The sequence below is a fragment of the Mirounga angustirostris genome, unplaced genomic scaffold (genome assembly GCF_029215605.1).
Source record: "Mirounga angustirostris isolate CCGP_5_RB_7025 unplaced genomic scaffold, mMirAng1.0.hap1 SCAF_11, whole genome shotgun sequence".
NCBI classification, from domain to species: domain Eukaryota; kingdom Metazoa; phylum Chordata; class Mammalia; order Carnivora; family Phocidae; genus Mirounga; species Mirounga angustirostris.
Window position 1 is genome coordinate 15,554,779 of NW_026991719.1, and position 13,716 is coordinate 15,568,494.

Below are 13,716 nucleotides of genomic sequence, written 5' to 3' on the forward strand. Positions count from 1 at the left end.
TACTGCACAAATACTTGAGCACCTACTGTGTGCCAGCAATGCCCCAGGGCCTGTGGATACCACAGTCAGGACAGAAGTCCCCTCCCTCCAGGCGGGTCCATGCTCTGATGGGGCAGACAAGAAACACACACATATGGGATATGGAATATGGTCCCCTATGCAGCTCTGAAACAAGTACTACAGAATAAAGGTGTGTGTGTGGGGGGGGGGGTCACTTTAGACAGGGTGGCCCAGAAAGGCCTGCCCAAGAAGGTGACAGAGAAGAAACAGGGAGGCTACAGTTTTTGAGAGAAATGAAGCAAACTGGATGATCTGCAGGTAGGTACTCAAGTCTATAGAAAATACAAGGGGATGAAAAGTGAGGTGACATTCCATCACTAATGTTTTATTGCTGGGGGAGAGGGAGGGAGGGAAGGGGAGAAAGAAGAGAAGGAGAAGGGAAGAGAGAATGAATGAATGAATTTCCAAAGCAAATAAAACAACATATTTAAGATCACTAAATCTGGGTAGACATTACACAAGTATCTGTTCCATTATTTTTTTTTTTTTAAGATTTTATTTATTTATTTGACAGAGAGAGACACAGCGAGAGAGGAAACACAAGTAGGGGGAGTGGGAGAGGGAGGAGCAGGCTTCCTGCTGAGCAGGGAGCCTGATGCGAGGCTTGATCCCAAGACCCTGGGATCATGACCCCAGCTGAAGGCAGACGCTTAACGACTGAGCCACCCAGGCGCCCCTGTTCCATTATTTTTTGTACCTTTCAATAGGTTTGAAATATTTCATAATTAAAAGATTTTAAAACTGGGCGCCTGGGTGGCTCAGTCGGTTGGGCAACTGCCTTCGGCTCAGGTCATGATCCCGGGATCATGGGATCGAGTCCCACGTCAGGCTCCCCGCTCTGCGGGGAGCCTGCTTCTCAACCTCTCCCATTCCCCCTGCTTGTGTTCCCTCTCTTACTGTGTCTCTGTCAGATAAATAAAATCTTAAAAAAAAAAAAGATTTTAAAACTTATTACCCAAGAACAAAATCATTATCATAATCATCTCAAACAACTTAATCACCATTAGAAGTTTAATGAAATTCCTCAACACGGCACGTTCACAAAACCTCATGGTTTTGTGATGAAATATGAAATATAATGATCTGAAGTTCAGTATCTAGGGTGCTTAGATATCGTACTTATGATTCCTTATAAGATGGTCATAAAACTCAAACAAAAACTTAATGAAAAGTTAATAGTCACTTTGCTTTCCAATAATGTTTTAAAAGTTAATTAGTGGCATTGGAGACAAACCGAAGCTCAAGAGGGAACAGTGCTAAATTCCAAAATTTTGCTATTACTCTTGCAGTGATTTAGAACAGGGTTCCTCCACCTTGGCACTGCTGAGGTTTGGGGCTGGGTAATTCTGTGTTGGGGATGGGGCTGTCCTGTGCACTGTGGGACATTTGGCAGCATCCCTGGCCTTCACCCCACTAGCCGCCAGGAGCAACACCTTCCTCGCAGTTCTGACAACCAAAAATGTCTCTAGATAGTGCCAGATGTCCCCTGGGAGACAAAATGACTCTCAGTTGAGACCACTATCTTAGAGGTCACAGCCGACTTTTTCTAGTGAGTTGATCTATCACTGGCTGAGTCTACCTAAGACGGATGGGTATCCTCTTTTTTTTTTTTTTTAATTTATTTATTAGAGAGAGAGAGTGAGAGAGAGAGCGCAAGAGGGGGGAAGGGCTAGAGGGAGAAGCAGACTCCCCGCCGAGCAGGGAGCCCGATGTGGGACTTGATCCCGGGACTCTGGGATCATGACCCAAGCCGAAGGCAGTCGCTTAATCAACTGAGCCACCCAGGCGCCCAACGGATGGGTATCCTAACATTTTCAATTACTCTAAGGTTTTCTACCTTTCAGCGTATTCAATAATTAGACAGCACCAACCCCCAGTTTCTTTTGTTCTACCTGAAAGAAATGGATTAAGCATAACTTACTGGAAATCTGAGTCCATTAGTAACTTCATTTGTTGCCTCAAAAATTATATCTAACCAGAAGTTAAGCCGTTCTTGCCTGGGTGAATGTTCAATAATAGGTTTCTTGAAGCGCTGAATTAATAACAAGTTCTGAACTAACGATCGAAGGTACCTGGAAAAATCACCAGCATCGATAAATTAGATTCAAGAAATGGAATTCCATTCTACTCCCTTTAAAAGAGGTTTCCCAAAAGCTTCATTTATTTAAATTCATATTGTGTAGTGAGTGCTTCTTAATCCCTTGGCAGCCACATACTTACTTAAAAGAAACCCAAAGAGCGGGCAAAATAAGTTTGTCCAACAAAATCATACAACGTGGCTTTTTACCAACATTGGGCGAATGGTAATCAAAGTGTAGACACTGGCAAGCATATGCTAACGGTCTTAAAAACAAAAGCATGCAGTTTGAAATTTAAAGCAATTCCAAAATGGCAAAATTTCAAACTCAGTCTTCTTAAATTTTTTTTATTTTTAAATATTTTTTTAAATTAACCTTTTTTGAAGTAATTGTAGATTTACATATAGTCATAAGAAATGATACAGAGAGATCTCGTGTACTCTTGGCCTGGTTGATACCAATGATGACAGCTCATACAATTCTAGAACAAGATCACAAGCAAGATATTGAAATGGATACAACTAAGACAGAGAATGTTTTCACTGTCACAAGGATCCCTCATGTTTCCCTTCTACAGCCACACTGCTTCCCTCCCATCTCTCTCCTCTCCTCCTTGACCCCTACCAATCCTCAATGTGAAACTCATTATATATTTTTTTAATTAGATCTGACCAGGTAGAATTTGAAGTTATGAGGTCTTCAATCTCATCATATCTTTACTGTCTTCAAGCAAATTGAAGTGTTCGAAACACAGCTGTTAGGCAGTGGTGGTCACATCCTCTCTGCTAGTGAATGGGGATGGTTGAGCTGAAAGCATCAGAGTATTATTTTGTCCTTTGAGGATAAAGTCTGAAGCTGTCCTGGGAAGGCAGGTCAGCTAGACTCTGACTGACTTGCTTGGGTACTCTGCACTGAAGGAGTCACTCATTAGGCTTGGGTTGTCCCAACTCTTAACATTCCAGAGAAAGGTCTGGTCCTTGACTAGCTTTGGGGACATCACCTTTAAGGCCTTGGGATATCCAGCCTGGTAAGAATGCTTTTGTTTACTGGGGGCCTTGGGCCATGCCAGAAAGTTCATGCTAACAACAGGTTGCATGGTGGGGGCCTTGGGCCATGCTGTATCAGTGTTATCTCCAGAGAGGCTGGGGACTCTGACTAAGGTCAACTATGCGGTTGCTCCATACCTGTACAACCGACCTCCCCAGAAAACCCTGGACACCAAGACTTGGTGAGCTTCCCCGGTTGTCAATACTTTGTGCATGTTGCCATACATCGTTGCGGGGAAAACTCAGCACGGTCTCTGTCACTCCACTGGGTGAGGACAGCTGGAAGCTGGTACCTTGTCTCTCCTGGACTCTGCCCTTTGTGCCTTTCGTCTTTGCTGATTTCAAGCTGTATACTTGTCTTATAATAAACCTTAACCATGAATACAACAGCTTTTCAGAGTTCTGTGAGTTCTTCTAGCCAATCAGGAACCTCGGGGCGGTCTTGGACCTACAATATTAGGTCCCAACAGTGTAAGTCAGTGTAGGTGCTGACGTAATGAGAATGTATTCAAGGCTCAGCTGTCACCTCCATGGAGTCAGCTCTGTCTGGCTCGGGTACAGTAGGGCACCCTAAAAGTAGAATTCTGGAAAAAGCAGCTGCTCCACGAGGGCTGGAGGCTCTGCCTGCCTCCTTGCTCACGAAGCCTCAGAAAGATTTCAAGAGGTTGATATGGTTTGGGGATCAAATTTAGGTCCTTCAGACTGGGAAGAAATGGGGTCCAACTAAAAACAACTGAAGAGGCTCTGACCCCTGGGAGTCCAGATTGGCCCACTGAGCTGGGAAAGAACAGGCCACTGAGCTGGGAATGAACATGGGTCACTGAAAGTAAAAAGTATTAAGTTATACACGTAATCCAAATGCATTTTAGACAAAAAAGAAAAACAGAGATGAGGGGAAAAAAAGATTAAAACTTCTCCTAAGGCTACCTCCCTGAGATAAGCACTGTCAATATTACGGAAAAAATTCGTTGATTACTTACATAGGTATCGAATGAGCATCTATTCTGAGACTACAGGAAGCAATGACAGACTGACAACTCTCATGGAGCTTCATACCTACTGGCAAGTCAGCTGTTGCCCACCCCTCAGAGACCTTGCCCAGAGTCACATACCGAACAGATCTTTCCTCAAAAGGAGTCCACAGAGAAGAGTGGTTCTCAAAGCATGGTTTCCCAGACCAGCAGCGTCAGCTTGTCATCTGTAGGTGCAATTCCCCAGGCCCCACCCTAGACCTTCGGAGCCAGATATCATGGGCGGGGCCCAGCAACCTGTGTTTTAATCAATATAGCTGATTCGGATACATGCCAACGTTTGGGAGCCACTGACAGAGAACACTATACCCTGCCATTGGCTCTTCTTATCCTGGGACAGACCATGAACACATCCATGGCACCCAGTGTTCTTTCTGGCACATTTCAATGGCTCCATAATGCGCTAACCTGGGGCCAGTGCTGTGGCACCACTTTCTTGACCATATCTTGGTCTTTTATTTTAGTTCCAGTTTCCATCTGTGATGCACGCCACTTTCTTGGTGTGCTTTCAGCCTTACTACCTGCTTTCTGACAAATACGTACTAGTACCAAAGAAGGTTTTATTCTTGAGGACCAAGAGGACCTGAAGAAATTTTTTTTTTTAAGATTTTATTTATTTATTTGACAGAGAGAGACACAGCGAGAGAGGGAACATAAGCAGGGGGAGTGGGAGAGGGAGAAGCAGGCTTCCCGCCGAGTAGGACCCTGGGATCATGACCAGAGTCGAAGGCAGATGCTTAATGACTGAGCCACCCAGGCGCCCCAGACCTGAAGAAATTAATAAGATCACGAGTCGCATCTTGGAGATCGAGCACATAGGGGCATATTCTGTACATGTATGCGCTCGTCTGTCTGTCCTTCCCTCCTGTCCCATAAACCCAAGTGAGCCTGCAGAGCTGTTCTTGCTGCTGTAACTTTGCGTTAATGAAGGAGTCAGAAGGAGAAACACAGCAATTGATATTTCTTTTGCAATTATAGCTCTTCTCCCTTCAGAACAAAGTCAGATACTGAGAGAAGGAACACACACACACGTGTGACTCACCAGACTGGAGGTTTCAGTTTGAACAACCTCTCAGCTGCCTGGACGGCCTTCCCGACATCATTGGCCAACATGCTGACGTTGAAGAACTGACCCACATCCCAGTAATTGTTCATTTTCTCCAAGCTCCCTTTTCTTCCCAACAAACTGTTTAGCTGGACACCTGAAGAATTTGAATGTTAGATGAAGTTATGCAAAATCTTTCTAGCTTCTCTCCTATTATGCAAGCCTTTAGAGAGAGGAAAAAGCATGCACTTTATTTTGGCTACTGTCTCAGAAGTGCGATCAGAGAGTAACTGTCCCTTTTGAAATACAATGCTAGTTATTTGGAGATAATTTTTAATGCTGAATTTGGGTGACCAAAGCCTATCAGTATCCATGATCATAAATAGCTTTACCTATCTTCCTTAGTTCCATGGAAGTTTCAAATTGTTGTCCGGCAACTATCAGCAAAACTGCCAGGTTGATTCCTGAATAAAGAGATGACTGGAGCTCAAATCCTTTGCGGTACCTGTAATGACAGACCCGCCAGATTCTTATCATTATGGTAGAAGGAAAAAATGATAAATAATGGCACAAGCCGACCTTCTCATGAGCTCTTTCACCACCTATGGTTTTCCGGCCCCCTCCCCCTTTACAAACAGCTACATCCAGCACTCAAATAGCTTCTTAAAAATGTTATCATCATAACACTAGGGAGTTAAAAAAATTTTCTTCATCAGGTTTATATTTTCATGAAAAACCATGATCACTGTATGAAAGGAGGACGTTAAAGTGCACAAAAGAAATGTAAAATCTTTTATAACCCTACCCACAAAAGGAGACCACAATTGGATGTCCAAATCTCATCTTAAAAGTGACACTCCATTTGTACATGGAGCATTTTTTATTATAGAGCAATTCCATCAATTGTAGGCTATTACTCTGCAGGCTGTTTGTTTGCTTTTATCACAAAATGGAGTCAGTTTTCCCTGTAGGAAGCAGTGCTGACAGAACCCTGGCCCCAAGATTGCTCGGAGAGTCGTGGCATCAAGTGGGAGAAGGAGCAGGGATCTATTCCCCTAGGGTAAAGAGCTCTATCCAAAACACAGAATACCATTTTTATTCCATAAGTTTAAAGAGTGCTATTTTAGTTCTCTTACTATTTTTTTTTCTATACATAGAAAGCTGCTTTCCCTTCCATAAGCGAGTAGGAATATCATAACCAGGAAAAAAAAAGAATTTGATCAATGAAGTAATGACAATGAAATGTCTTTAAGTGGCACAGTTCAGAGCAAAGACTTGTAAACCAGGAGGAAATTGATCACTTGTGCAACAGCAAGAGAATTAAACACCAAGAAAATACTCATTGTGGAAGGGAGAACCTATTATTTAAGTCAGTTAAATTTCAGTTTTATGAACTTTGGGGCGTAACACTGAGTACGCTAAGAAAGTTGTTTCAATCCCAGCCAACAAAATTCCAATAAAATTGAACCCCATCCTAGTATGTTTTGGGGATTTTCAATACCACATCCTATGGTATTTGATTTTTTCCCCCACCTTCTTTTACCATCAACAGTTATCTGGGAAGAGGGTGGACTTCTCTCTGCTTCTCATCCGTAAATCCAACAGGCCCAGCTTAGGGGATGACGAGCCTTGAACGTGGACTCAGGACTGCAGTCCCAGGTTTGCCTCTTCCCAGCCCCCTGCCTCCCTGAGCCACATGTTCTACCTTAGTACTGAAGAGCCTGAGTTAGATGATCCCAAGGTCTCACCAGAGCTAACATCCCAGAAGACTAGGCTTCATTTGCCCTCTGGACCCACCACCTTCTGAAGTGGATGGAGAAAGGCTCCTAGGACTTTCTTGAAGGAGCCACAGGTAGTGATCTCCTGACCTGGGGGCTGAATTCCTGGCCACTGTGGTGGGAACACAGCTTCCTATTTTGGCCCTACCCAACATTAACTTCCCTTCAACACCCTGAGTGACTCCTAGCACAATAGTGCATCAGGTGCCACTGGGGATTTACTAAGAATAAAATGGGGTCCCTGCCCTCCACAAAACTATACTATGGTGGAGGTACTAAGATCCCCACACACAATTAGTGAAATTAGGGAAAATACAAACCTGAGTGTGGTAAGTATCCTGAAACCACACAAATACAAGTCTAGAGGGACTCACAGAAGATATGTGGGGCCCCCCCCAGAAGCCTAAGATATGGCATGAAGATGGACAGGCATACAGTGGCAGTGACTCAGAAAGGAAACACCCAACACAGAAAAAGGCAGGAGCAGAGATGGGAGCCTGCGGAACTCCCAGGAAACTTCAGTTCAGTTGGACATAGATCAGGTAGTGGGAACTGGGGCTCAGGGTGGGTTGGAGAAAGTCTGCTGAGCACCTAGAATGGTGATCTAAGAGTCTGAATTTTTTTTAATGGGGAATGGAGAGCCACAGTGGGTCTTTGAGCTTTAGGAAGAATAAGGAATGGTGGTTCAATCTATGAAGGATTGACTTTAAAGACACTAAAAGGAGAGCCTGCTTGGGATATTGTGAGAACATTCGTGGCAAGAAAGTAAAAAAAAAAAAAAAAAAAAAAAAAAAAAAAAAGGCACCAACCCAGGGTGGTGGAGATGAGAGTGAGGGAAGATGCGGAGAAGGGCTAAATTGAGACCTGACCGTGCAGTGAGGTGAGTGAGTGAGTTATCAAACATTCACAAAAAGTCTAAGTGTAGGAGGCCAAAGAATGGTAGTAAGAAAGCAAGGCACTGGAAGCCATCCCATGTGGAGAGAAGAGGACGTTAGCCTTGGATACACTGCATCTTAAAGAGCAGCACCACCTTCAGTGAAACAAAGAGGGGGTGATGTGGGGCCAAAGCTCAGGACACAGTTTGGGTTGGAGATAGGCTAATGGTTGCAAGGTGTGAGAGTGACGGGGATCACCAGGGAAAAGAGTGGATGGTGAGAAGAGGGGAGAGGATAGAGCTGGACAGAGCCGGACAGAGCTAGAGGAGGAGAGGGAAAGGGGAGGCAGTTAGAACTGAGGGTGGAGCAGTCATGTCAAGAGCTCCTGTGACAGAAATGGATGAGTTAAGCTGTTGGCTCCACCTTCAACTGACATGTCTAGTTTCTGACGTCTCCTCATTTTCATCACCACCACCCTGGCTCAAGCTACCACCAGCTCTTCCCTGAATTACTGCAGTCATCTCCTAGCTGTTCCCTACTTCTGCCCTTGCCCCTGTGCTAGGTTATTTAATAGCCACACAGCCTCCTCATCCCACTACACATGTGACTTTGTCATTTCTCCCACCCGTGGCTGGAGTCCAGTTCCCCACCCCCTTGAATTTGGGCTAACCATGTGATTTGCTTGTGATGTGACAAAGAGCATGTGGCAGAACTGACCTCCTGGGAGCTCTGGAGCTGAAGCCTCAGAGGCTTTTGCAGCTTCCACCTTTACTCTCTAAGAATGCTGCCCACCATGTAAGAAAGCTGGTTGGCCAGGATTAGAACCACAGGCAGAGAATGGAAGTGCACCACCAACATCCAGCACCAGCTGCCAAACCTGTGTGAGGCCATCTTGGACCTTCCAGCCCTGCTGAGCCTTCAGCTGACTTCAATTTTAGGAGTGAGCCCAGCACGTTAGGAGTGGAACCAGCCGAGGAGCGGCCTGGCCAATCCAGAGAATCATGAAAAACTATAAATCACTCTCTTAAGCCACTAAGTTTTGGACTTGTTTGTTATGCAGCAAATGATAGCTGATACAGCCCCTGGAAATGTATTCTTTGCATAACAGTGAGAGCACGCTGGTGAAAGACACATTGGATCTCGTCACTGCTCTGCTCAGAACACTCCAATGTTATATCATCTCGCTCAGAGTCCAAGGGTCTTCTCCTCTCCCCTTTCCTGCCTCTCTCCCCTCACTTATGCCTCACCATCCTGAACATGCCCAGCAAGCTTCCCCCTCCGGGTTGTGGCACCAGCATACAGTAAACCTTCAATCAACATTTGTTAAATGAATGAAGGAAGGAAGGAATGAACAGCTCACTCAGAAGATAATGCCCTGATGGTGGTAGAACAAAATTCTGGAAGGAGTAGCAGGGAAGGAGCATGCTGATTCTCCTTCCTGCCCCTATAAATGAGTGAACTTGTGGGAAGAATGTCACCACTACAAAAACCTGTTTCTAATGGTTTCCTTTCAGAAAAAGGCATCTGGAAATTCCCAAACCACATTTACGCCTTTTTCCCCCCACTGCCGGCAGACAGGCAGGCAGGCAGATACATTGATAGGGACAAGCCCTGGATCCTTAGCCTCTGCAATTCTGTTCTTTGCAGAGATGTTCATGCTACTGACTAGGATGGAGGGTTTACCACTCAATGGCGTTGTCTCGGCTGGTGTCATCTTTGCAGTCTGAATCCAAGAAGATGTCCTTGTAGATCCTCCCACACAGGCAGAACATGTCGGGGGCCGGGTGGTCACAGCTCTGCAGAACCTGGAGCATGATCTGCAGAGCCTTCTCGCGGTCGCCTGCATTGTTTCTCCTGAAAGATTTGTGTGGTAAGATCACACATGTCTGAATTAAGATGCGGGAGTATATATGTGCTTGTTCTGTGAAGGGCTGGTAAAAGGATGCTGTGCTTTAGCAGGAAACAAAATCTAACTCATTTTTTCATGTTCAAATATAACTGCTTCAGACCCACACCACAAAATCGCACACTGTCACAGTCCCTCCTTGGTCCCTTCTCTCAATGAGATCTAGACTGTGGATGAAAGCAAATGCAGACAGATGTGTCTGCAAAGAGAAAAAATAACACGGCAGCCTCCTGTATCTAGATGAACAGCAAGGGTTTCAGAAGCTAAGCCTGAATCGTGATGATCACACAGTTTGACAAAAGATTCTTCTGGAAAAGCAGCAGGGCCTGCAAATTCAGAAAGCCAACAGAAATTTATTTCTTGATCTGTGATGCCCTGCCATCCTCAAATGGGCCAAGACCCTAGCAATCCCTGTTTTCCAGTCTCATGTTATATCCACCAGAGAAGAAAATTTTGAAAATTATTTCTATATTCATATATCAGTCTTCTCTCTTACTAGATTATATGGTAAAAATTTTCATTTTCCACACAGGTAGTGGATTCCTCAGACCGTTGTTAAAATAATCTTTGCCACAAAAAACCTGAGTTTGTGACTGTGAAATATTATGTCTTCCTGTGAAGGTATGGAAGCAAATGCCCAGCAGTGGTGGAGACTGAGGAAATCAACTATGGCTAATGATGTTCATTTTATAATATAAAAAATTAAACACCTGTAAAAAGAAGTAATTTCTATATAGTACTGCTATGGAGCGATCTCTAGAATATATTATTAAGACGAGAAGGCTATGTATTGAATACTGTGCACAGAAACCTACCTTTTTATTTAAGCAAGGGGGGGGGATGTGAATAGAGATATGTACCTGCTTTTATTTTTTCAAAATGAAAGGATAAACCCAAAGGTAATGGAAGCGCCCACCAACAGGTGGAGGGAGAAAACAGGATGAATGGGACAGGAAAAGAAATTCACTTTTTGTAATTTGACTGAAACTACGGAAGTTTTTTTACACAATTATAAAAGAAAATGAAGTAAAAAAATTTTAAGTGTTCCCTAAAAACACCATTTGCCAATAAATACCATTTGAGTTTGTGGCTGCAGCAAAACAAATGAACCTCTGCATGTGGCTGATGGCTTACCCACCAAAGAGAAACTAATTCACATGTTTTTTAAAACACAGCAATTTGACCATATTTTCTTAAGAGGATATAACCTAAGGAGAAAATATAAATGCCAAGAAATCTTAAATAGTTTCCAATAATCATATTGTTAGTGATAATAATGGTACTGGTATTTTGAAAATATTACATATTTGTAGTGCAGAATACAACGAACTAATGAGGTTAGTATCATTAGGAACCAGAGATACGCAAAAGAGAGAAATAAAATCCAAGAAATTCATTAAAAATCCTACGGTCCTAAGTTTGAATTGGAACATCACTATGAATTCACCAAGTGGTTTCCCTAGCTCTGTCTACTGAAAAGGACCAAAACAATGACCAACTTAGCAGCAATGAGAACCCCCAAGCCCTGATCGGGGTCTATAAATACCATGTCTCACTACATGGAACCAGGACTCCGTGGAGGAATGGCTGACTCCAGATAGGTCTAACATGATCCTGGAACATCTTAATACAAAGACACAAAGAAGCTACTAAGCTCATATGAAAAAGACTCAGGAACCAACAAGAATCAGTTTTGGGCCAAAGAGGAGACAATGTGAGCGTTAGGAAGAACAGTAACTATAAAGGATTAAAACATATCAACTGTATTAAAATGATGAAGGGGAAACCTCTATACCCAAAAAGACAAGCGTCTTATCAACCAAATGCTATGTATAGACCTTGTCTGGACCATGACTCAAACAAACCCACTGTAAACATAAAACTAAAGTCAGAGAGGTAACTGGAAAATGTCAACACTCATACTGAGGAATTATTGCTCATCTTGAGGTATAACACAATCGTGACTCTGTTTTGTAAAAGTGTCCCTCAGACAACACTGAAATCTCTGTGGATAAAATGGCAGGTCTTGGCTGCATAATGCATCTGGTGTTAGGGTACGAGGGAGTGGGTGGGGTGAGCAGGAAACAAAAATGACGTGCAGGGGTAATTATTGAAGTGGAGAAGGGTTACATGGGGGTTCACTACATTATTTCCTACTTTCGGCTGTGTTTGAAGAAGTCCATCCCGACTCAACAATTCCACTTCTAGAATCTGTAATTTAGAAAAACTCTTATCTATCTTCAAGAAGTTTTGAACAAAGATGTTTATTACAGTTTTGCCCCTAACAATGAAAACCTGCAGATAACCCAAATGTCCTTTAACATATGAATGGTAAAACATATTTCGTAACAACCAAACTATGGAGTATCATGCAACCCTTAGAAAGAGGCAAGTCTGTATGTAATTATATAGAAGAATTTCCATAAAGTTCATGGATAAAATTGCTGAACAAAATGAATAGCACAATCCTATTCTTTGCACTCAACACTATTCCCATACAGTTTGTGTGCAGAGACAATGCCTGGAAGGATACACATTAGATTGTTCAAAAAAAATCATTGCTGGGATTTGTACAAGGTGTTCTTGTGCATGTTTTACCAGTAACTATTCTAACAAATGAATAAAGAGATTATTCTTTTTAATTTCTTGGCAATTTTACAGCAGGCTCTTTTATGTTTTCTTTCTGAAGGACCTGTACCTCATAAAACTACTGCATCATTCGAGAGACAGATTAGTACCTCAAACAGCTTTTCTCAACTGGGGATCTGCTAGCGCATTAAGCCCTAGAGAAAATTATTTGATTATCTGAGTGACTATTTTCTCCCTTCTCCCAAGTATGGGACTTAGGTAGCCCCATTCTGGATGCATAAGAGAGTTCATTCAATTGATACAATGGATGCCTTAGGGCACTAGGGTTTAATTCTCTGTGGAACCCAAACCGGGTTGAGAAGTGCTAATCTAGACACTTGGCATTCTTCTGGAAGGCTGCAATAATTAAGCCTGTACTACAACTCTAACTTTTTCTATTTTCTACCTTAGTCTTGTTCTCACATATTTGATCTCTACTCTCTTTGTCCATAGAATCCAATTCTACCAGCCTGCAAACCAGATCTCTTAATGAACAGCCCACCCATGATACCTTCTCATTTTTAAGAGCCAACAGACACCAACCCAATTCAAATTTACTGGAGCATTTAAATAATTTCTACGGTCTGTGGCAGGAAAATGCAAAAGATTAAAACTTTAATGAGGTACAAAATTTCTCCATCTGTTATGAGCCAACTTTTGAGGTGTGAAATATTCAGGATTCTGAAAAGAATGTACTTAACACTTTTAAATGCTTCATTACTGATCCGGGTTCGGGTTCGTTTGTTTGGTTTCCTTTGGAACATTTACAGCAACATTTCCCTTGAATTTTTTCCATTAACTTGAAACTTACCCTTGTTACTCAAACCAAAAGGTCTTCTTAGGATATATAAAAACCCCAAAAACAAACATTTGCAAAAATTAAAAGCAAAGCAATTTTCGGCTTAAAAGCCACTTTAGGACAGGTGCTAAATAGCTTATCCCTTTAGTGGTTAATCATCAGTTTTCAGATCTGTTTATCATTTTCAGATCCCAAAGTATACATGAACAAGTCTATAGATAAAAACTCCCATGTTTAATCAGTCTGGCAACATGTTTCTGACAATAAAGCCATTTCACACATTAAGAGATAGATATGAATTAAGACAATGGGGGTTGCAACCTTGGCTTGCATATTAGAATCACCTCGGAAACTTTAAAAACCTTTGCTTTGAGGTTGCACTTGAGACCAATTAAATCATTGTCTGGAGATGGGATCCAGGCATCAGTGTGCCTTATCCTGGATATTCTGATTCAGTAGGTCTGCGTCAC

At 42.7% G+C, this 13,716-nt stretch overlaps 1 protein-coding gene across 1 annotated transcript in view; it reads right to left on the bottom strand.

Moving 5' to 3' along the window:
- MAP3K15 (mitogen-activated protein kinase kinase kinase 15) overlaps positions 1-13,716 on the bottom strand; it is a 122,977-nt gene that overhangs the window by 46,201 nt on the left and 63,060 nt on the right. The window contains exons 7-10 of the mRNA XM_045875677.2: positions 9,597-9,767; positions 5,653-5,765; positions 5,258-5,417; positions 1,982-2,132 (exon numbers count right to left, since the gene is read on the bottom strand). Of these exons, the coding sequence (XP_045731633.1) occupies positions 1,982-2,132; positions 5,258-5,417; positions 5,653-5,765; positions 9,597-9,767 (595 nt within the window). The remainder of the gene's footprint in view (positions 1-1,981; positions 2,133-5,257; positions 5,418-5,652; positions 5,766-9,596; positions 9,768-13,716) is intronic.